The sequence below is a fragment of the Ochotona curzoniae genome, unplaced genomic scaffold (assembly GCF_017591425.1).
Source record: "Ochotona curzoniae isolate NIBS_2020 unplaced genomic scaffold, NIBS_Ocur_1.0 contig_2321, whole genome shotgun sequence".
Taxonomy (NCBI): domain Eukaryota; kingdom Metazoa; phylum Chordata; class Mammalia; order Lagomorpha; family Ochotonidae; genus Ochotona; species Ochotona curzoniae.
Window position 1 is genome coordinate 22212693 of NW_024465421.1, and position 20621 is coordinate 22233313.

General features: G+C 54.7%; 1 protein-coding gene across 7 annotated transcripts in view; it reads right to left on the minus strand.

Annotated features, from left to right (window-relative positions):
• The window catches only part of MGRN1 (mahogunin ring finger 1), a 38019-nt gene extending 22782 nt beyond the window's left edge, over window positions 1-15237 (minus strand). For 2 of the 7 annotated variants that reach the window (XM_040973417.1, XM_040973415.1), the window contains exons 1-3: window positions 15006-15237; window positions 13902-13904; window positions 1206-1324 (exon numbers count right to left, since the gene is read on the minus strand). In XM_040973417.1, coding sequence (XP_040829351.1) covers window positions 1206-1324; window positions 13902-13904; window positions 15006-15093 — 210 coding nt within the window. In that variant the 5' untranslated portion in view covers window positions 15094-15237. The remainder of the gene's footprint in view (window positions 1-1205; window positions 1325-13901; window positions 13905-15005) is intronic. The other 5 variants (XM_040973411.1, XM_040973413.1, XM_040973414.1 and 2 more) reach the window with 4 other exon arrangements.
• Window positions 15238-20621: the final 5384 nt, after the last annotated feature.

Sequence of the window (20621 nt, forward strand, 5' to 3'; positions counted from 1 at the left end):
TGCAGGTGCACTTCAAATGGTTCCCAAACAAAAAATTAAAACAAAGATTCAACCACAGCAACCTTGATGGAGCAGGTCGTGGGCAGAAGCCAAGGCCTCAGACAATCACTCCAGGTCTCTCCATGGGACCCCCACCCCAGCAGCAGGCCCAGGCAGCCCTGCTTTGTCCAATTCTCTGTAGTCCACAGCCTCACAGCACCTGTTTTCTTGTGCACACCCTGAGTGCTGCCTACCCACTGGCTCTCACCCAGACTCCCACAGGACAAACTCCAGCCCCTTCTCCACTCACAGCCTCACGACGCACCCGTGTGATGCCTGCTTCCATCTGGGCTGGGCTCCATTGCCTCCCAAGGGTCTACTGCAAGGCTTACAACTCACCCTGCCTCTCGCCCACAAGGCCCGAGTGTTCCCATCCCCTCCCTTTTTTTAATGTAACTACTCTATCCTTAGTTTGCTATCATTTTTAAAAATTTATTTACTTTTATTGGAAAGGCAGAGTTACAGGGACAGAAGGAGAGACAGAGATATCTTCTATGCGCTAGTTCACTCCCCAAATGTCCATAATGAGCAAAGCTGGGTCAGTCCAAACCCAGAAGCGAAGAGCTTCTCCAGGCTTCTCATTTGGGTGCAGGGGCCCAAAGACTTGAGCCATCATCCTTCACTCTCTCAGGCCATCAGCAGGAAGCTGGATCAGAAGTGGAACAAAAAGATTCAAGCCACAGCCCATATCGGATGCCAGGTCACAGAGGCTTAGCCCACTATGCCAACACACTGATCCCACTTCTCCTCTAGTGTTGCAGCAGCCTGAGGACCCTGCTCACCTCCTGGAAGGCAAAATGGCCCATATGTTTAGGCTCCTGTACCCATGTAGCAGACTTGAACAAAGCTCCTGTATCCAACTTAGCCCAGCCCTGGCCACTGTGGCTATTTGGGAAATGAACTAACCCTCTCTCTAACTCTCAAATACCTAAGTTTATATTCAAACAAACAAAGTCCCTTGCCACTCACACAGCAGCTTGCACGGTCCGCAACAGCCACTGGTGACCCGGCCCATCCGGCTGCTTTGAGGCAGCACCAGAACAAACCCTGTTCCAGATCACAGGTCCTCAGCGGGCCCTGCCATCCTGGTTGACGTGTGTTCTTGTGCACGGCAGGGACACACACAGCCAAGGGCAGGACCTCCCACCACAGTCCCTGGGACCCACCTGGACCGGCCGACTGCCTAGGAAGTTCAGGTCCATGTTCTCTCCAAAGAGGTACCCCTCAGGGTGGGGGGTGTCAAACTTCTCGCCTCCCATGAAGAAGTGTGAAGCAAAGTAGTTTCCTGTTGAAAGGCAAACAACACTCAATGAGACACCTGACAGGAGTCAGGAGAGCCAAGGGGAGCGGGAGAGCTCACTGCCCACGCTAGGAAGGGGCATGACAGCCCACGGGCTGGAGGGACCTGGGAGAGCAGCCAAGGGTGAGCTCCTTGAGGACAGGGGGATGGCTACCAACCCACACAACAGCTCATAAAAACAAAATGACAATTTGAATACAAAAATCAAGCCTTGCTCCTAGCCCCTCTCACCATTCTATCAGTCTTCTCCCACCCCTCTCCCCTCATTCATCATCTGGTATTAGGAGTTTAGGTTACGTCAGCCTGGCCTGGCCCCTTCCACAGCAACCTCCTGGCCTCTGCACCACCAACTTCAACCCACACCCTCTCCTGGCAGCTCCTTCCAGCTCAGCCCCCTCAGCCCACTCACACCTCCGCCTCATCTCAGGCCATGTGCTGAGCTGTGGGCCTCACAAAGATGCATTCAGGCCTCCCAGCACCCACAGGCGGCCTAATCCAATGTCCAGTACCTGGGGCTTCTGGAGAGAAAGGCAAGGAAATGTGAAGACGCGGAGCGAAGGCGGAGTGTGCAGAGGGAGGGACACAGGCTAGGCCCAGGCCGGCAGTGGGAAGAGGCTGAGAAAGGCACGCCTCTCCCTTCCTCCGGGGTTGTGAGGGAGGCGGGCCTGGTGGGGTCCAGAAGTGAGGCAGGGCACTCCCGTGGCAGCCAGTATCTGTTGGTTACAGTGTATCTCCTGCCTTCGCCTTCCAGGTGAACACTGTGTCCTGCACTGTGTCCTGCGTTTCACTCAGTTTGCCCTCCCTGTGCCCACCAAGGCCCTGAATGGTTCCCTTCACATCCTGGGCACACATGGGCAGGAAATTCCCATTGTTCCTGGGAGCAGAGGGACAAAGGGTGCTGGACACTAGTGCATCCAACACCTGGGCCCAGAGCCCACACAGAGAACCAGGGCACAGCTGTTCCCACACTGCTCACCCGACAGCACCTGCCTGCTGACCACTGCTCTCCCACACAGGGCAGTTGGGAGGAAGGTGCAGGTGACCACAGAACCTGCGATTGTCAGATGCCAGAGTATGTGTGTCTCTTAGCTCTGTGTGTGGCAGGGACCCCACACCGAGTCTCCCTGGGTTATCCGATGGGAGTCCTTGGCCCCAGTTCTGGAGCACAGCCTTGCTGTGCACACCTGTACAGTTGTACCTCTAAACACCCACCAGTGTCTGTGCGTTGGTGTGGTGCATGGCCCTCATGCACCTTCACCCCAGGACCAAGGGCAGTGGCAACACCAGCAGAACAGGGAGGAAAGGCAGAAACGTCAACAAGGAAGACACAGGGGTCTGTGTCCCAGCTGGCTGGACGCGGGCAGAACAGGGGCCAGCTCACCACTGCCCTCACGTGGGCAGGTGGAGAAAACGCCCCTACATTCTAAGCCTTAAATGCAGGTCAGAGATCACTAAGTTAGAAGGGCTGAAATAGGGCTCAACCTCCACATTCCAGCGTGGGCCTCGCTCCTCGCTGCCCTTTTGTCACAGCATGAACACAGAGGTCACCAGGGTCATCCCCAGTCACAGTAAGAGCCACAGTGAGAGCCTTCCTGGTACAAGCTGCAGAAAATCATCCTGTGGCCACACCTGGAGGGCCCAGCATGGGTCTGGAGACCACAGCCACAGCTTCACCAACAAGACACCGCACCTTAAGGCCACATGCAGCTGACCCTCTGAGCAGCCAGTGGAAGCTGGGCTCCTGTGTTGGCAGAAAATGCACCTGCCATACTGGAAGGCAAAGCAACCCAAGGCAAAAAGCATCCCATGATGTTGCCAGGAGAGCGAGGCGCCGGGGGAGCAAGGTGCCGGGGGAGCAAGGTGCCAGGGGAGCAAGGTGCCGGGGCCCAGGTAGTTTCCAAAGTGCAGCAGTGGAAAGGCCTACGCCCATCTTAGTACAGGGCACGGTGGGATCCAAACTCAAACAGCTGGAGAGAGCCTCAAAGGAGACGGGAAGAGATACACATATATACCACCTGCTTCTTTCTCATTCTTGTACCTGCAGGATTTGTTTTTTTAAAGATTTATTTATGTATTTATTTTTTAAGATTTATTTATTTTTATTGGAAAGTCAGGTATACAAAGAGGAAAGACAAGATGATCTTCCATCCGATGATTCATTCCCCCAAGCAGCTGCAACAACTGGAGCTGCACCAACCCAAAGGCAGGAGCCAGGAGTTTCTTCCTGGTCTCCCACCCAGGTCTGCAGATTTTCTGTGTTTTTTATTTGTTTTTTTGTTTTTAAGAGCCACCAGGTCAGAACCTCCTAATTTGGACCTATAGACACGTTCCAGGCAAACTTCCAGTGCCCTGGGCACACCAACAGCAGTGGGCTGGGCTCAGGCCTGGCTCCTCTGTATCCACACATAGCTGCACATATGTCCCTCACTCTCCTACCACCTGGGGGCAGGGGTCAGAGGGCCACTTGTCCTAGAAATGAGAGCTCAGGTACCAGTTAGGTTCTAGGAGCTGAAGCCCCCTCCCCATGTTCCAGTACCAAAAGGGAATGTGCTGTGCTTCAACCTCTCTACCAGAACCCTGCCCCTTCCCAGCCTATGGACCGGTAACCCCATTTGGCACTGCCCTCACCCACTTTACTGGCCCAAAGATGAAGCCAACCTTGACCACCCTGCAGCCCACTGGCCACCATGTGTCCTACCCTGCTCTCCTCACTGATGTGTGGGCCATGCTCTACCCCCACCTCGCCCCCAGTCCGTCTGCTCACCTAGCCTAACCAGTGCTTGCAGCCATATCCGAGCCAGGCACGGTGACCTCACTGCAATTCCATGATCCCAGAGTTTCATCCTTGTCGTGGGTTGAGCAAGACTTGTATCCCAAAACTCACACAGACGTTTGAACTCTGATGTCAATGTTAACAGGTGACAGATTAAGGGTGGAGACTTGATATAATTCGTGTCTGATGGGTGTGTCCCATGGGAGGTCTCTGGGTCATTCAGGGGCATGCCCCCAGGAGGAGGTTCCCAAGAGAAGGCTGCTGATCTGGAGTCAAGGTTGGTCTTGCTGCTCTCTCTCCATTTCCTGGTCACCAGGTGATGGTCCCGGTGCACCGGCCCCAAGCCTGACTTGTCCTCCCACCTCTGTGCTAAGATCAACCTTTGTCTCCTTGAGAATGAAGACACCCAGCTGCCATGTCCTCCAGGACCTTGGGCACAGAGCATGGATGTGGCTGGGCTGCCTCAGTCTCTCTCCTACCCCAGGGAAAGGGGACCTGGCAGTCTGCCCCACCATGTGACATGCTGACACGCTGCCTGCTAAGCCCCAGCTGGGCCTAGGTCCTGGGATAGCGTTGATCTCAAGAAAACACCTCCAGGCCCATCTGCCAGTGTCCCTGGGCTGAGTCCACAGCATGCACGGAGCAGCACTGCCAGCCTGCCACCCTCCAGGGAGCGACTCAGGACCTCAACTGTGACAAGAGGCAGGAAGTGTGGCTGCAGGGGGTGCAGGAAGGCAACAGAGGCTGGCACCCAAGTCAGGCAGGTGAAAAGAACCGCCACGCACTCCCAAAGGAGACAAAAAGCCACTGGCGCCCAGCATGAAACCCTCCTGCGCCACATAACTTCCACATTGCTCAGCACCTGGATCTTTCTGTGAGGAGTGCTCCCCAAAACACATACACGCCTCTTCCGGAAACAGCCCCAGTTGGACAATGGACTGTTGGGCCAATCATTCTCTCTCCTATGGAACAGGAACAGGGAGGGGAGCGAAGGACTCAGTCATGCTGGGCTCCAAGGAGCAGTGGTCGGCTCCACATGGACAGTGGTGGCTCAGCCTCCCGAGGCTCCCATCTCCAGGCTTGCCTGACTTGCTTCAGCCTCCCAAGAGCCTTCCAATACATTCCATCTCCTGGCTAAGCGTCTTTCTGGTCATGTCACCGAGATGGCCAGTTTCCAAAATTTATAATGCAACAAAGAGCTGTTAGGAAAGATAACTCAGTTTTCAAAATACGTAAAAGACTTCAACAGGTACCTCAAATGAAGAAAGAAGGAACTTATAGCCTGAGGTCACCAGGGAAGAGCGTATCAAACCACAATAAGGAGACAGTGGTGCTGCATTGCTACCTCACCTGTCGCACTGGTGTCTCAGACGGGCTCTGGTCCTGTCAGCTTCATTTCTGATTTAGCTCCTTGCTAATGGCCTGGGTCCTTGGGACCCTGCACCCACAAGGAAGACTCTGAAGAAGCTCCTGGTTCCCAGTTTTGGACTGGCCCAGCTCAGGCCATTGCAGCCATTTGAGGAGTGAATCAGTGGACAGAAGCTCTTCCTTTCTCTTTGTGTGTGTGTGTGTGTGTGTGTCCGTTCGTCCTTCTTTGCATCTCGTTTAAAATAAGAAAAAACAACACAGCGAAAGTGGCTGGTGTCTGGACTGGCAGTGAGGACAGCTGCACGGCTGCTAGACTCTGGGATCCGACGCCCACCTCACGTGCAGATGTTAGCTTCCTGCTAACGCAGGCCCTGGGCAGCCAGTGATGGTGGCTCAGGTGTCTGAGATCCTGCCACCACACAGGAGACCTGGACTGAATACAGCTCAGTGCTGGCCCAGTGCTGGCCACGGCAAGAACCTCAGGAGCAAACCAAGGATAGGATGGGAACTCGCTCATCATCATCTCTACCTTTCAAGCTGAAAAATCACACACACACCACACTATGCAATATGGGTACCAACACAGAGTGACCACAACTCCATCATCCCCTGTGGGAGTGGAAACAGTTCCAGACACTCGGGAAACCTGTCAGATTTACCCTGGGACTTGATAAGCCCACCACCATGTACCAGAGGGATGCTAGGAAATCACGTATAGACAATGTCCACTGCAGCACTGCTCTCAGGGGTGTCCCAAAAGCTACCCACACAGGACCAATCAGCCCCCTGCAGTGTCCAGAGACTGCACAACTCCCTAGGGGACACAGACTGCACCCTGTGAGCCAGGCAAGCCCATCTCACCCCTGACTCGCAGTGCAGGGTATGTCTGATCGCGGGCAAAACTTGCCAACGGCAGAAGACAGAAAGGAACCCTGGAGCTGATAAGGATCTATTTCTGAAACATGTTCATTTTATGATCATTCATTATAGAATTAATGTTCTGTATATTTTCTAAATGTATGCTGAACATCTGTTGGTTCACTCCCCAAGCGGCCACAACAGCCAGAGCTGAGCCAATCCAAAGCCAGGAGCCAGGAGCTTCTTCCACATCTCCCACACGCAGGTGCAGGGTCCTGACTTTGGACCATTTTCTATTGCCTTCCCAAGCCACAAACAGAGAGCTGGATGGCAAGTGGAGCAGCTGGGATAAGAACCCATATGGGATCCTGGTGCATGCAAAGCGAGGACTTCAGCCACTAGACTATTGCACTGGGCCCATTCTCATTCTTTTTTAAAGATTTATTTTACTTGAAAGCCAAAGTTACAGAAGGAGAAATAGGACCAGAGAGATCTTCAATCTGCTGGTTCACTCCCCAAATACCTGGAATGGCCAGGGCTAGGCTGGTCCAATGCTAGTAGCTCCCCTGAGAGCATAGGAGCCCAAGTCCTTGGACTTGCTGGATCAAAAGTGCAGCAGGAGGAACATGAAACACCTGCCCTACGGATGCCGGCACCACAGGTGGAAGATTGGCTTTATACACCACCACAACAGCCCTTCACTTTGGTCTTAGCTACTCCACACTTCTGACCCAGCTTCCTCAAATGTGCCTGGGAGGCACCGGAGAAGGGCTCCAGACCTCGGGTCCCTGACACCACATGTGAAGCCTGGATGGAGCTCCTGGCCCAGCCCCAACTGAGGCCACTCGGGACATGAACTGAGGACAAGCTCTGTGTGTTCTCCCTCTGCTGTTTTACCTTTCCAATGAACCTCGATAATTCTCTCTCCCCAAGCCCCTCCCCGGGAAGAGAGCAGCAGCCAGCCCCACAGACTCGGGCATCGCCCCAGCAATGCTGGTGGGCCAGGCAGACAACACAGGTTCCATCCGAGACTCCCCTATGGGTGCAGGGGCCCAACCACAGGGGCCATCTCCCACCACTCTCCCCAGTACATTAGCAGGGAGAGCTCCTTGGCCTGTGGACACAACTAGTGAGATGTCATAAGGGCTGGGAAGATGGCAAGTAGAGAGTGATAGGCAGAATCAACGAGTTTGCTAAGGGCTGACCTGGGAGAGCTGAGTCACACAGGAGCCAGCAGAGAACAGCCGGTTCTTCCAGCTCCCAGAGACCAAGGCCTCAGGACAGCACCTGCCCGTGGAGACACAGGTGGGGGGAGGGACACTCAGGGCTCTCCAGGCTGAAGATGGACACTGCTACAACACCAGAACACCTCAGCAGGGCTCACATCGGTATCCACTGCTGGCTCAAGCCAGTCTTCAGACTCTAGTTGGCCAAGTCAAAAGATTTGGGTTGTTAGGCTTGGCATGATAGCCTAGTGGCTAAATCCTCACCTTGCACATGCCAGAATCCCATATGGACACTGGTCCATGTCCTGGCTGTCCCACTTCCCATCCAGCTCCCTGCCTGAGGCCTGGGAAAGCAGCAGAGGACGGCCCAAAGCCTTGGGACCCTGCACCCACGTGGGAGACCCGGGGGGAAGCTCCTGGCTTTTGGCTTTGGATTGGCTCAGCCCCAGCCACTGCAGCCACTTGGGAAGTAAACCAGCAGATGGAAGAGCTTTCTCTCTGTCTCTCCTTCTCTAAATCTGCTCTTCAATAAAAATAAATAAATCTTTAAAAAAAATGGGTTGTCACTGTCCTTTTTTATCTAAAATATCATCTAAATGTAGGTGCTCAGAAAGCACACCTTCTCTATATACTTGTAACAACAACGAAAAACACACCAGCTTCCCATCAACAGAAGCCCAGCACTGTTCCCTGACACAGAGGACTCAGGGTGTGACCAAACCTCAGCTCACTGTGTCATGGCAATGCAGGCTTTTTAATTAATTAATTTAAAATGCAGAGTTAGAGAGGCAGACACACCACCAGAGAGATCTTTCACCTGCTTTGGTTCATGTCTAGGAATGATCAGAGCTGGGTCAGTTCAAAGCCAAGCGCCTGGAGCATCCTCTGTGTCTCCCACATTGGTGCAAGCACTAACACCATCCTCCACTGCTTTATCAGGCGTATCTGCAGGGAGCCGGATGGGAAGTGGAGTAGCCAGGACACGAGCCAGCACCAGAACCATATGACCAAAGGTCTTTAAACCTCTGTAAAGCCGTCTCCTGTCACCACCTCAACTGGAACCAATGGTCTCTGAGGTCTCCCTCAAGCCACAGTCTCCACTGGCAGAAGGCCCTTCAGGGACACAGCGTCCTCATCCCTTATCCAGAACCCCTGCCTGCTCCTTCGTGAGCCCATCAGAGCCTCTGCAGAGCAAACCCATGACCACGTGGTGCTTACGTGTAGACTGCTGCACACACAAAGTGCACCCTAAACTCTTGGCCCTGATCTCCATGACACCCCGGGGTGAGATGCAGCACCCCCACCCCAGAGATACTCACTGCCTGCTCACAGCACTGGAAACCCCACCGTAGGCTGCGAGCTGCCCTTCACATCTTCATCAAAATCAACTCCTTCTTAAAGGAGGAAACTGTATTGCCACTGGGCTGGGAAAAGCTGTGTCCCTTGCCTCATCCAAACTGCCTGAAAAAAGAATCAGGAAGTCAACAATCAGAAAGGAAGGCAGAGCTGTGGGCACCTGGTTCTGTGCATCCCCTAGATCTCCTGCTGGGCAGGTACCCTCCTCAGGCCACCATGCTGATCTCCCATGGGAGGCCACCCTTGTCTGTGTAGGACTCAGCAAGCTGACTGCAACATCCACACACGAACACAGAAGACCGCCTATGCCCAAAACAATGCCAGCTCACACCAAAGCTGGGGGGGAGGAATGCTGTGGGCATTCAGTGAATAGCCATACAGTGCCAGTGTGAGGACAGACCAAGCTTCTGCCATCTCAGCAGGCACCTGGGGCTCCATAATGGGAAGGTTTCCTGCTAGGTGTCAGCAGCAAACACGCACACCTGCTGTGACCAAAATGTCTCCCCACACAGCCCACAGCCCAATGTCAACTAGCCTGCAAGATCACTCCAGCTGAGCAGCACAGGGACAGACGGCTCGGTGGAACCGAACGGGGAGCTCCAACACAAACCCTCAGGTTGGGTCCACAGTGTAAGCTGCTACTAGCAGCACTGACATCCCATAGGGTGCTAGTTCAAGTCCCAGCTGTTCCACTTCCAATCCAGCTCTATGCTAATGAATCCAGGAAAGCAACAGCAGATGGCCAACTACTTGGGCCCTACAACAACAAGGGAGACGGGGATGGACTCCTGGCTTCAGCCCGGCCCAGTCGTAATGCTGCAGCCATTTGAGGAGTAAACCCACACATGAAAAAGCCATCTACCCCTCTCTCAATAAAAAGCTTTTCAAATAAAAAACAGCAAAATATTTTTAAAAAGCAAACTCTCACTTTTACAACCAACTGATTCCTGAAGGAGGACAGAGCTATCTAGTACAAGAGCCTAGTATGCAACCACACAAAGGGTTATGCCCAGATAACCGAATCCAACACCCAGCAGTTGCATGAACTCTCCAGCTCACAAGGGATGCCAGCAGGAAAGAGCTCCATGTGGAGCAGACCTGAACGTGTGCTACAACTCCAACACTTCAGGGAAAGAGACAATCTTCATGACCTTGAGTTAGGCAACGATGTACACACACACACACATTTTTAAATTATTTTTGTATTGGAAAGGCAGACAGAGAAAGAGATAAAGATCTACCACCTGCTGGTTCACTCCCCAAGTGGCCCCAACAGCCAGAGCTGAGCAAATCCGAAGCCAGGAGCCAGGTGCAGGGTCCCAAGGCTTTGGGTTGTCCTCCACTGCTTTCCCAGGACACAATCAGAGAGCCATTTGGAAAGTTAAGCAGCCAGGACATGAACCAGCACCACATGAGATCCTAGTGGACATAAGGCAAGGATCTGGCCACTAGATTATCGCACAGAGCCTGGCAAAGACATACATATATTTCTTAAGATTTTTTTTTTTTTTAGTGGAAAATCAGATATACAGAGAGGAGAAGAGACAGAAAGGAAGAGCTTTCATCCATTCGATGATTCACTCCCCAAGCGGCCACAACAGCTGGAACTGTGCTGATCCAAAGCCAGGAGTCAGGAGCTTCTTCCTGGTCTCCCATGTGGGTGCAGGGTCCCAAGGCTTTGGGTCGTCCTCCACTGCTCTTCCAGGTCATAAGCAGGGAGCTGGATGGGAAGCGGGGCCACCAGGACATGAAGCAGCGTCCATATGGGATCCTAGCACACGCAAGGCGAGGACTTCAGTCGCTAAGCTATCATGCCAGGCCCCAGCAAAGATATACTTTTTAAATATTTATTTATTCATCTGAAAGGCGGAAGGGCTGCTACCACGAAGTGGCAGGAAAAGCCACCACCTCCTGTGCTGGTAGCCCATATTGGTGCCCGTTCTAGGCACCTTACCCAGCTTCCTGCTAATGTGCCTGAAACAGTAGCTGAGGAGGGCCCAAACGCTTAGGCCCCTGCATGCTGAGAGAGCTAGAAGCTCCTGGCTCCTGACTTCGACCTGGGCCAGCTCTGGTCACTGTGGTCACCTAGGGAGTAGATCAGCAGATGAAGCATCTCTCTGCCTCTGCTTCTCCGTCCTCTATCTTTCAAATAACAGATAAATCTTTGAAAGAAAGAGGCAGAGAGGGATTTTCCAACCACTGATTTAATCCTCAAACACCCACAACAGCCAGGACTGACGCAAGCTCAAACTAGGAGCCAGAAATTCCAGCCAGATCGCCCACCGAGGCAGCAGGGACTCGTGCTCAGGTCACCAACTGCTGCTTTTCCAGTCACATTAGCAGAAAGCCAAGCTGGAAACAGAGCATGCAGGGTTTGCAAGCAGTGGCTGAACCCATTTCACTACAAGCCAGCCTGTGCAGATCCATTTAAGAAATGCTCAGAGGCAGGCATTCTGGCGTGAGCCAGTTAAACCACTGCCTGGGACAGTATGCCCATACCTACTGACGTGCTGGTTGGAGTCCCAGCTTCTCGTCCTACAACAGCAAGAGTGAGAAACGATAACTCAGTGCTTAGATCTCGTCTCCGACACGTGAGGCCAGGATCGAGTTGTGGCTCCTGGCTTTGACCTGGCCCTGCCAAGGCCACTGTGGCCACTTGGGGAGTAAACCAGAGGATGCAAGATTTTTCTGTGTCTCTCCCTGTTTCTCTGCCTTTCAAATAAATATACACCTGTAAAAAACAGACAGATAAATGAAACAATGTCACCGCTTTGAAGTTCCTGGTCAAAAGGCCACACAGAGCTGGTGTTGTGGTGTTCCAGGTTAAGCCTCTGCCTGTGATGCCTGCATCCCATGTGAGTGCCCATCCAAGTCACTGCTACTCCACTCCTGATCCAGCTCCCTTGCTAACAAGTCTGTGGGAAGGCACAGAAGATGTCCTGCGATTTCTGCCACCTGTGGGAGACCTGGATGAAGCTCCAGGTCCTGGCCTTGGCCTGGTCCAACCCTGGCTGTTGGTGCCGTTGGGGGAGCGACCAAAACTTCTCTCTTCATTTCTCGGTAACTGCCTTTCAAACAAGCAAAAAAAAAAAAAAAAAAATTTGTCTTAAGTTTTTTTTTTTTTTAAATGAAAAGGCAGATTTACAGAAAGAATAGAACCTCCATCTGCTGGTTCACTCGCCAAGTGGCCACAATAGCTGGAGCTGAGCCAATCTGAAGCCAGGAGCCTGGAGCTCCTTTCGGGCCTCCCACTGTAGGGTGCAGGGTCCTAAGGCTTTGGGCTGTCCTCTACTGCCTTCCCAGGCTGCAGGTAGGGAACTGAATGGAAAGTGGAGCAGCTGGGACACAAACCGTACGAGATCCAACGGATGCAAGGCAAGAATTTAGCCACTAAACCCTCATGCCAGGCCCATAAGTAAATAAATCTTAAAAACATATGACGAAACCACTTCATTCTTAGGTACAGAGGCAACAGAGATAAATACCCATTCCGAGCACCACACACAACTCACAGTGAGCACGCAGGATTCCCGCAGCGCCCTCCCCCACCCCTGTGCCCTGCTTTAACCCACGGGAACTCCCTCCACTGACGCAGTGCTGCCCTGGCCTGCAGGATCCCACACAGGTCACGCGTCTCTCCTACAGGGGCCGTCCCCAGGAAGCACAGCCCCTCCGCTGGCACTCCAACCCGAAGGCAGGCCACCAGCAGTACATGCCAAGCAGGAGCTCCGACACAAGCCCAGCACGCACTCACAGCCCCAACCTCAACCTCAGAGAAGCCTGATCCCTACTCCCCTGAACACGGGGGTTAAGCACAGATGTCCAACTCCTGGCTCTACACTTTGCACTACAGTACTACTTTTGTTTATTTTTATGTGTTTGTTTTATATGAAAGGCAGAGTTACACAGAGAGAAGAATCAAACAAAACTCTCCATCAGATGGTGCACTCACTCCCCAAAACAGCCACAATGGTTGGGGCTGAATCAGCCAAAGCCAGGTGCTTCCTCCGGGTCTCTCATGTGGGTACAGGGACCCACACACGGGCCATCCTCCTCTGCTTTCCTAGGTGTGTTAGTAGGGAGCTGGATCAGAGGTGGAGCAGCTGGGACAGGAACCAGCTCCCATATGGGATGCCAGTAGTGCAAGTGGAGGTTTAACTTGCGACACCCACAGGGTGGGCACCTGAAGCCCTACAAGCAGCTCGGAGTTAGCACTTGGTCTGCTGAGCGTTGGGGTAAGACCCTCTAGCAACCCCTCCAACCAGCCGTGGGGTGTTCCATAACACCACTGCCACGCTACAGCATGGATCCCAAGGAAGAAGCCAGACTCAGGGAAGCGGCCTGCCGGGTGACTCTGCCAAGTGCAAAAGGGCAAACACTGAAGACAGCCCATCAGCGACGGGCTGGCACAGGCCCTGCCTGTAAACGGGCACAAAGGGACTTTCAGAGGCCAGGAAAACACATGAGGGGCTGTGGCTGACAACTGCACAGTTCTGAATTCGCCAACAAGCATCAATCAGGACGTTTACAACAGCAGCTGTACTGCATTGTATGGCAGATTACACCTCGATTAAGCTGTCAAGAATCAAGACCATTTACAAAGAAAGCCAAGTTCACACTCATGCTAAGCGCTGCTGCAGGCAGTTGCACCCCATGATTCTTCCTCTTTGAAGGCATCCACAACCCACACAGCACCTTGAAGACGTGACAATTCTCCTGTAAACGGACACCCCCAGCACCATCTTCCCCTTTGTTTTCACAGCCCCCCAGTTCACCCTTTTTTCTCCCACCACCCTCCCTTACGGGGTTCTCCTGAGGCACCTGGGCAGCCTGCGGGAGCACCAGCATGGGACTAGCACCCCAAGGCCCTCCTGTGAGGCAAGAGGAATCACGGGAAGAACAGTCACTCAGGGACACAAAGGACAGAAAGCGAAGAACAGCGGTGGACTGGGACAGCCTCCGTGCCGGGCAGGCACAGAACCAGCTATCCGTCCCAGGCCACCCTGCATGGGGGACTGTGGCCAGCCAAGCAATGGCAGCTGACTGAGGGCTTCTCTGACCGGTTCTGAAACCAAGCCCAGACCCCAGGGGAGAGGGGGTGCTTAAGAAGGGCCGACAAAGCCTGCCACACAGGAATCCCACAGCGCTGCTGGGCATGCCACAAACTTGCCAGGGCCACCCAGTGTGCTCGGGTCAGGGGCACCGGAGGGCCAGCAACAAACATGCCAAGCCCCTGCCACACCCCTTCCTGCAGTGAAGGCCTGAGCCACTCACCCCCTTTCCAGCAACTTCCGTGTGGTGCCAGGTGCGGCCCTGAGTGCTTTGCAAGCTTCCGCCCATGTTACAGATGAGTAAACTGCTCTGGGTCCCCGCCCCTTCTTATCCCCAGACCCTTAGCGACCTCCGAGGTCAGGGCCAGCACCTGTCGAAGCGAAGGGCATCAGACGCACCAGCGCAACCTGGCCCTGAGGACCCTCCAAGCGACCCAGCCAGGCCTCCAGCACCAGCAGGAGGAGGCTCCTCTAGCAAGGCGCCCCCACAACCAGCCCCAGCTGAGCCTCCTCCAGCGCTGGCGCCTTGACTAAGCCACTTTCTCCTCGGAGGGCTCAGGGCCCTGTCCCACCGCCACCTCCAGGGGCCCGGCCTCCCTCCCCCTCCCACCCACATGCCACACGCCCGCCCGCTACAAAAGCGCCCTGGACTACCGGCCCGGACTCCGCGGCAACACACCAAGTGCGCGACAACTGGCCGCGGCCGCCTCAAAGTCCACAGTCCCAGCAGACCACGAGCAGCAGCCAGGCCCCGGCAGAGGGGCTTCACGCTCGCAAGAGACCCTCGGCAAGGCAGGAGGGAGCCCGGACGCGCTGGGGCAGAACGAGGGCCCAAGGTCACCGGTCCCGGGCGCAGCAGCTCCAGGTGCGACCCGGGGGCCCTAGTGCAAGGCTGCAGCCCCCGAGTCGGGCTGCCCGGCGCGCAGCTTCGGGGCAGGAACCTGCAGGCGCCCCTCGGCCGACGGGACTGCCGCACGGCGCGCGCCCGCCGTCCGGCCGGCGTTCCAAGCCCGGACGTCGGGGGCTTGGCTCACCTGACTTCGGGGGGTAGCGATAGGCCGAGTTGGCCTGGATGTCGATGTCCTCCACGCCCGCGATGCGGCGGCTCAGGATGGAGCCCATGGTGCGCGGAGCAGCCTGGCGGGGGCCGGGTCGGGGTCGCGGGGCGGCAGCGGCCTCACGCGGACATGGCCCTGACCAGGTCACTCGGACGCCAGCCCACGGCCGCCGCGGCGCTTCGCTGTGAGCCCCCACCCCCCACGGCTCGGCCCGTGGACAGACGCCACGGCGGCTCCCGCCCCCTCCCCGCAAGCCCGTGGCCCGGGGCTCCTCGGGAAATGGAGTCCACTCGCCGCCAGGGCATCAGGGTGCGGTGCGGGGTGCCCGGCTGTGAACTACGCTTCCCGGGATGCTCCGCGCCCGTGCGCAAACCAAATGCACCTGATTTAGGGGGGAGGATGTATCAGCCGCACCGCTAATGGTCGTCCTTCTGCGTTCCAGGTGCGGCGTTCTCACTTTAGGCTCCTCAGCAATTTTTTTCAATCTGTTCATACATAGGTTGTTCTAGGGCTCGGCGCCCTCTATATTCCCGCTTCCAGAAATACCTCCATGAGGCACCGTGGTTTTCCCTACTTCCCAGGGTGTGTTTCCGGACCCCGATCAGCAGAGGGCGCACCTTTATCGGATACCCTGGAAGATTGACGCAAGTTTACCTGGCAGCACCTGTGGTGGTCTCTGCACTTTGAAGGTATTTAACAACCTCTATGGAGAGACAGCAGACGTGTCCCCTGTTGTATTCACAGGGAAAGCGGAGGCCCGCGTAGAACGTGGTGAAGACAAGTTGGCAAAAGTCAGGGGCACGAGGCCAGGCGTGGTAACCTAGTGGCTGAAGTCCTGGCCTTGCAAGCCCTGGGATGCCATAGGGACGCAGGTTCTACTCCTGCCCCTCCTCCACTTCCCATCCAGCTCCCTGCTTGTGGCCTGGGAAAGCAGTTGAGGGTGGTCCAGAGTTCTGGGACCCTGCACCTGCGTTGGGAGACTTGGAGGAGGCCCCTGACTCCTGGCTTCAAATTGGCTCAGCTCCAGCCTTTGCAGCCTTTTGGGAAGCAGGTGGAAGATCTTCCTCTCTATCTATCCTTCTCTCTGTATATCTTACTTTCCAATAAAAATGAATATTAAAAAAAAATCAGGGGTACATGAAAACCTTGGAGTAAACGTGGTGACTGGGTGCAGCCACTGATAAGCATCAACTTGCATGCCTGAATCCATATCAGATGTCCTGTTGGGTTCTAATCCTGGCTGCTACACTTGCACTCCTAGACCGTGCAACTAGGAACACAGAGAAGGATACCCCAAGTGCTTGGGGCCCTGCACCCACAAGGAAGACCAGGATGGAATTCTCGGCTCCTGACTCCAGCCTGGCCCACACCTGGCTGTTGCAGCCATCTGAAGAATGAACCAGCGGATAAAAGATGCCTCTTACTTTCCCTCTCTCTCTTTTGCAAAAAAGAAATCTTAAAAGAAGACTAGAAGTGCACAAACTCTCCTACTTTCTGACACACAGTTCCGTGAGCAGCCCAAGTGGAGGGTTCATTTTTAACCTGCTTTTCAGTTGAGAAACTGGGGTTGGGGAAAGAGTGGTATCCCTGGTGGAGGATGACTGAGCCGTTGGGCGTCAGCACCCTGGAGGAAGTCTGGCACATATGCGGTGTTCTGCTTTCGTTCTGAGAGAACGTGAGGCTTAGGGAAGGCAGGTGCCCTGCCCTAGCCACACGGAGGACATGCCATAAAGCTGGAATCTGAAGCAGCCCTTTTGCCCCATTTCCCTGTACCCTGTCTCCCAGGACAATCAGGCTCCAGTCTGCTCTTGGCCCTGGGCACTCCAACCCAGCATGAGCCATCTTTGCTTGTTTCAAATGTTGGCCTGCTGTCAGTGGAGGATGCTGGCGTGGAAGTTTCTGTTTTCCTGTGAGACAGAAAGGAGGGGTAATCTGGCCAGTAAGGTTTACCGAGGTAGGGTGCCCCTCAGAAGGAACAGGGTCCCACCCTGACCTCCAGTAGACCCTGAGACACAGTGTCACTCACACTGCCTAGGGCAGGCAGGGTTGCCAGGCAGTTCAGCAAAGACCTGAGAGCCCAGGGTTCACATGTAGACTGGGACTTCTGGGGGCACTGGGTCCAGTTCTTGCCCCACCGCCTTCTGCTTGACCAACAGCCTCCTGGGGAAGCAATAGGGGAAATTCCTCCAAGGCCTTTTTTTTCTTTTCCCCCGGTGTTTTCAGAATTGGTAGTTCCCCTGATTAGCCTGGGTCAGCAGCATTTTCCTGGGATACTCTGCTTGCAGGCGGGGGTGGGGGGGGAGACCAGAGACCAGCTATGAAGGTATTAGGGTACTACAGGTAGAATCTTGCAGTGGAGAAACGCTGGGCTAGCTTTCCAGTGGCTCCTGCATTCCTCTCAGCAGGTGCTCGGCCTCCCTTAGGCTCCTCCCACACCTGCAGGCTGCTATCTCCTTAACAGTTCTATTGACTCACACAACCTAGGTGTACACACACTGACCAACATAGTGACTGCACTCCCTGACCACAGGCAGGGACAGAGAGGAGGAAGCTCCTGCTGTTCCCACTGGAAAAAATGAAACTGCAAGTGCTTGGGCCAGAGCCCTCCTTCTTGCTGGATGCCTGAGTAATCCAACATTCTCCCTCCAGCCACATTCTCTGTTTATCTACGCCCAGCTGGGGCACTGGCCCTTCCTGATTCAGTCCAGGTTCATCTTGGGTGATTTGATTCTGATTCGAAAGTATTTCCCATGCAGATACTACGTAACAGGTGGTGAGCCCAGCTACAGGGATCCTGCAAGTTAGGGGATAAACAGCTACTCCAAAAAAGCCTAGTTTCAGAACATGGTAGGTGCACTGGGGAATTTATGGACCAATGGATGGTAATGGCAGAGTGTATCTGAAAGGAGACGTGACATAATCCTGCCAACACACTGTGCGACAAGGAGACTGCTCCAGGTTTTTAGGCAGGGGCCATGGGCCCATGTGCAAGGCCCTGACATGAGATGCAGCTGAGTGTGGCCAAGTGCTGAGAGGCCAGCAGGGCTGAGAACCAGGGAAGCACAAGAAGAGGGTCTGAGGAGCCGGAGGCAGGCAGGGCAGCATCCTAGGGTTACCTGGTCAGCTAGCCAGCCAGCGCTGGGTCCCCAGCTACTCGCAGACACACCCTGGGGACAGCCTGTGGCCACCCTGAAAGGCCGATTTTGCAAGCCTGCTGAGCAGCATGCCTCCCCCATAAACACACCCAACCAGTAAATTAGAGTGTGTGAGCAGGAAGACCAGTGGTCCCGTGACCCTTGGCAAGGCCCTTCGATAAGATAAGAGCAGTGCAGCAAACTCCTCCCTCCCTCCCCAGCCCCTGGTTCCAGCTGTGGGGCCTGTCCCAGCCTGCCCAGAAATCAAAGTCCACCCTCAAGCCAGGAGGATCCTAGTGGAGAACAAGTTGTTTATTTTCCCCTTCACGGCCGGGAGAAAACGAGTCAGCTGGGGGGGCGGTTGGGTCCTAGGAGCTTGAGAAGGGTGAGCACGGCAGCAGAAGTGGGCCTTGGTCCCAGCTGACTCTCTCTGCTGCTCCCTGGTCCCAGCCTACTCAGTCCTCTGGCTTGGGCCAGCTCCTTCCAGACCCGTCAAGCCCGTCCAGAAACCTCAACTACACCTGCCTGGGGGTGGGGGGAGGGGTGCCGGCAGATCTGCCACCCCAACACAGGGCCCACTCTGCCTGGCTGGAAACACAGCAGTGTGGGGAGGGCCCACAGCTGCCTGTATGTCCACCCCTGACACACGCATACACAGGACAGCACAGACTCTAGGCCGGGGCCAACAATGACCCTCAGGTCTGCCTGCAGAGCCTGCCCCACTTCCAGCACACAGTAGCAGTCATCATATAAATATTGATTTGAAAGGCAAAATGAAGGGACTAATTCACTTCGCAAATGACCCCAACAGCTAGAGCTGGGCCAAGCCAAAGTGAGCAGCCAGTAACTCGGTCCCCGTTCTGTGGTCTTCATCAGGAGTCCCAGGGACAGAGGAACGCTGACTGCCCAAGTCCTGCACCCATCTTCCAGGTTTCAGACACACTTGCAAGGAGCCAGGTGGGAAGGAGAAGAACCGGCAGCACTCTTATAAGGCATGCTGGCATGATGCCACAGTCCCACAGGCCACACGGTGAGTCCCTGCTGGGCCTGGGGTCCTGCGTCTGGGACCCAGGGCTGACGGCTTCATCTACATTTTTTAAAAGATTTATTTATTTTATTACAAAGTCAGAAATATAGAGAGGAAGAGACACAGAGAGGAAGATCTTCCGTCCGATGATTCACTCCCCAAGTGAGCCGCAACGGACGGTACTGGGCCGATCCGAAGCTGGGAACCAGGAACCTCTTCCGGGTCTCCCTCGCTGGTGCAGGGTCCCAAAGTATTGGGCCATCCTCCACTGCTTTCCCAGGCCACAGCAGGGAGCTGAATGGAAAGTGGAGCCGCCAGGATTAGACCAGGCACCCCTATGGGATCCCAGTGCGTTCAAGGTCAGGACTTTAGCTGCTAGGCCATGCCGCTGGGCCCTTGTTTTTTTCTTTTTGTCTGCATTTCGCATACAGGATGATTTGCAAAATGTCAAAACAAACAAAAACAGGGCCCTGCACCAGGGCCAGGGTCCCAGCTGTATTTCACCCAGGGATCCCACCCGAGCTGCCTGGGGGGTTCAGGCCTGCCACCCCACAGTGAGAGAGGAGTTAGACTAGGTAGTAGGCAGTTAGGGTATTCTGGGTCCCCAAGTCATTTTTTTATATAGAAGGGAATTTCCCCACCGTGTCTTAGATTCACCAGAGCACGTTTCTTTCAAGGGACAAGGGTGCTATTAGCATATCAATTCCCCACCTGAAGCATTGGCTATCACCTCCGGCCACTGTGTGGGAGGGCCTCAGGCTGATCTCCTTATCATTGAAAGGAGGAAGTAATACACCTGTGCCTAAGGCCTGGAATGTGTCTGGCACCTCTCTGGTCTTTTGCCCCCAAAACCAGATACCTGAGGACCAGAAAACTCCTTTGTCCTTGGAAAATCCTCTTCTAAAACAAAGCTTTAAAACACCACAACACCCCCCACGCACGGGTCCTTTCTATCTCAGAGCCCCCTCCTGTCACTAGGGCAGGAGTTTCCTTTCTCAAATTTTCTAATAAATCTTGCTTTAAAACTAAACTGTGTCTGCATGAAAATTCTTTCCTGCGAGACAAGAGTTGAAGTTGTTGCCGTATTCGGGGTCAAAAACCCTACAACAATAGAAAAGCCCGTGGCGAGGCGAAGGGGGTCCGGACAGGGTCTTTCGCTAGGTGGGAGCAGGACTACTGGTGTCCCCGCCTCACCTCAACTCCCGCACGTCCTCGAAATCGGACTGGGAACACGTGGTCCCCACAGGCCCACCGCCACCCTAACCTAACGACTGCAGCTCTGGTAACCCCAGGCCACACACACAGGGGATCTACATAGGAACCAGCCCAAGGTCACGCACGGCGGGGGACTGGCGACTCCACACTCGGTTCTTCGCTTCGCCGGAACCTGCGGAGCCACGACTGTCCACCAAGACGTCAGCCGGAAGCGAC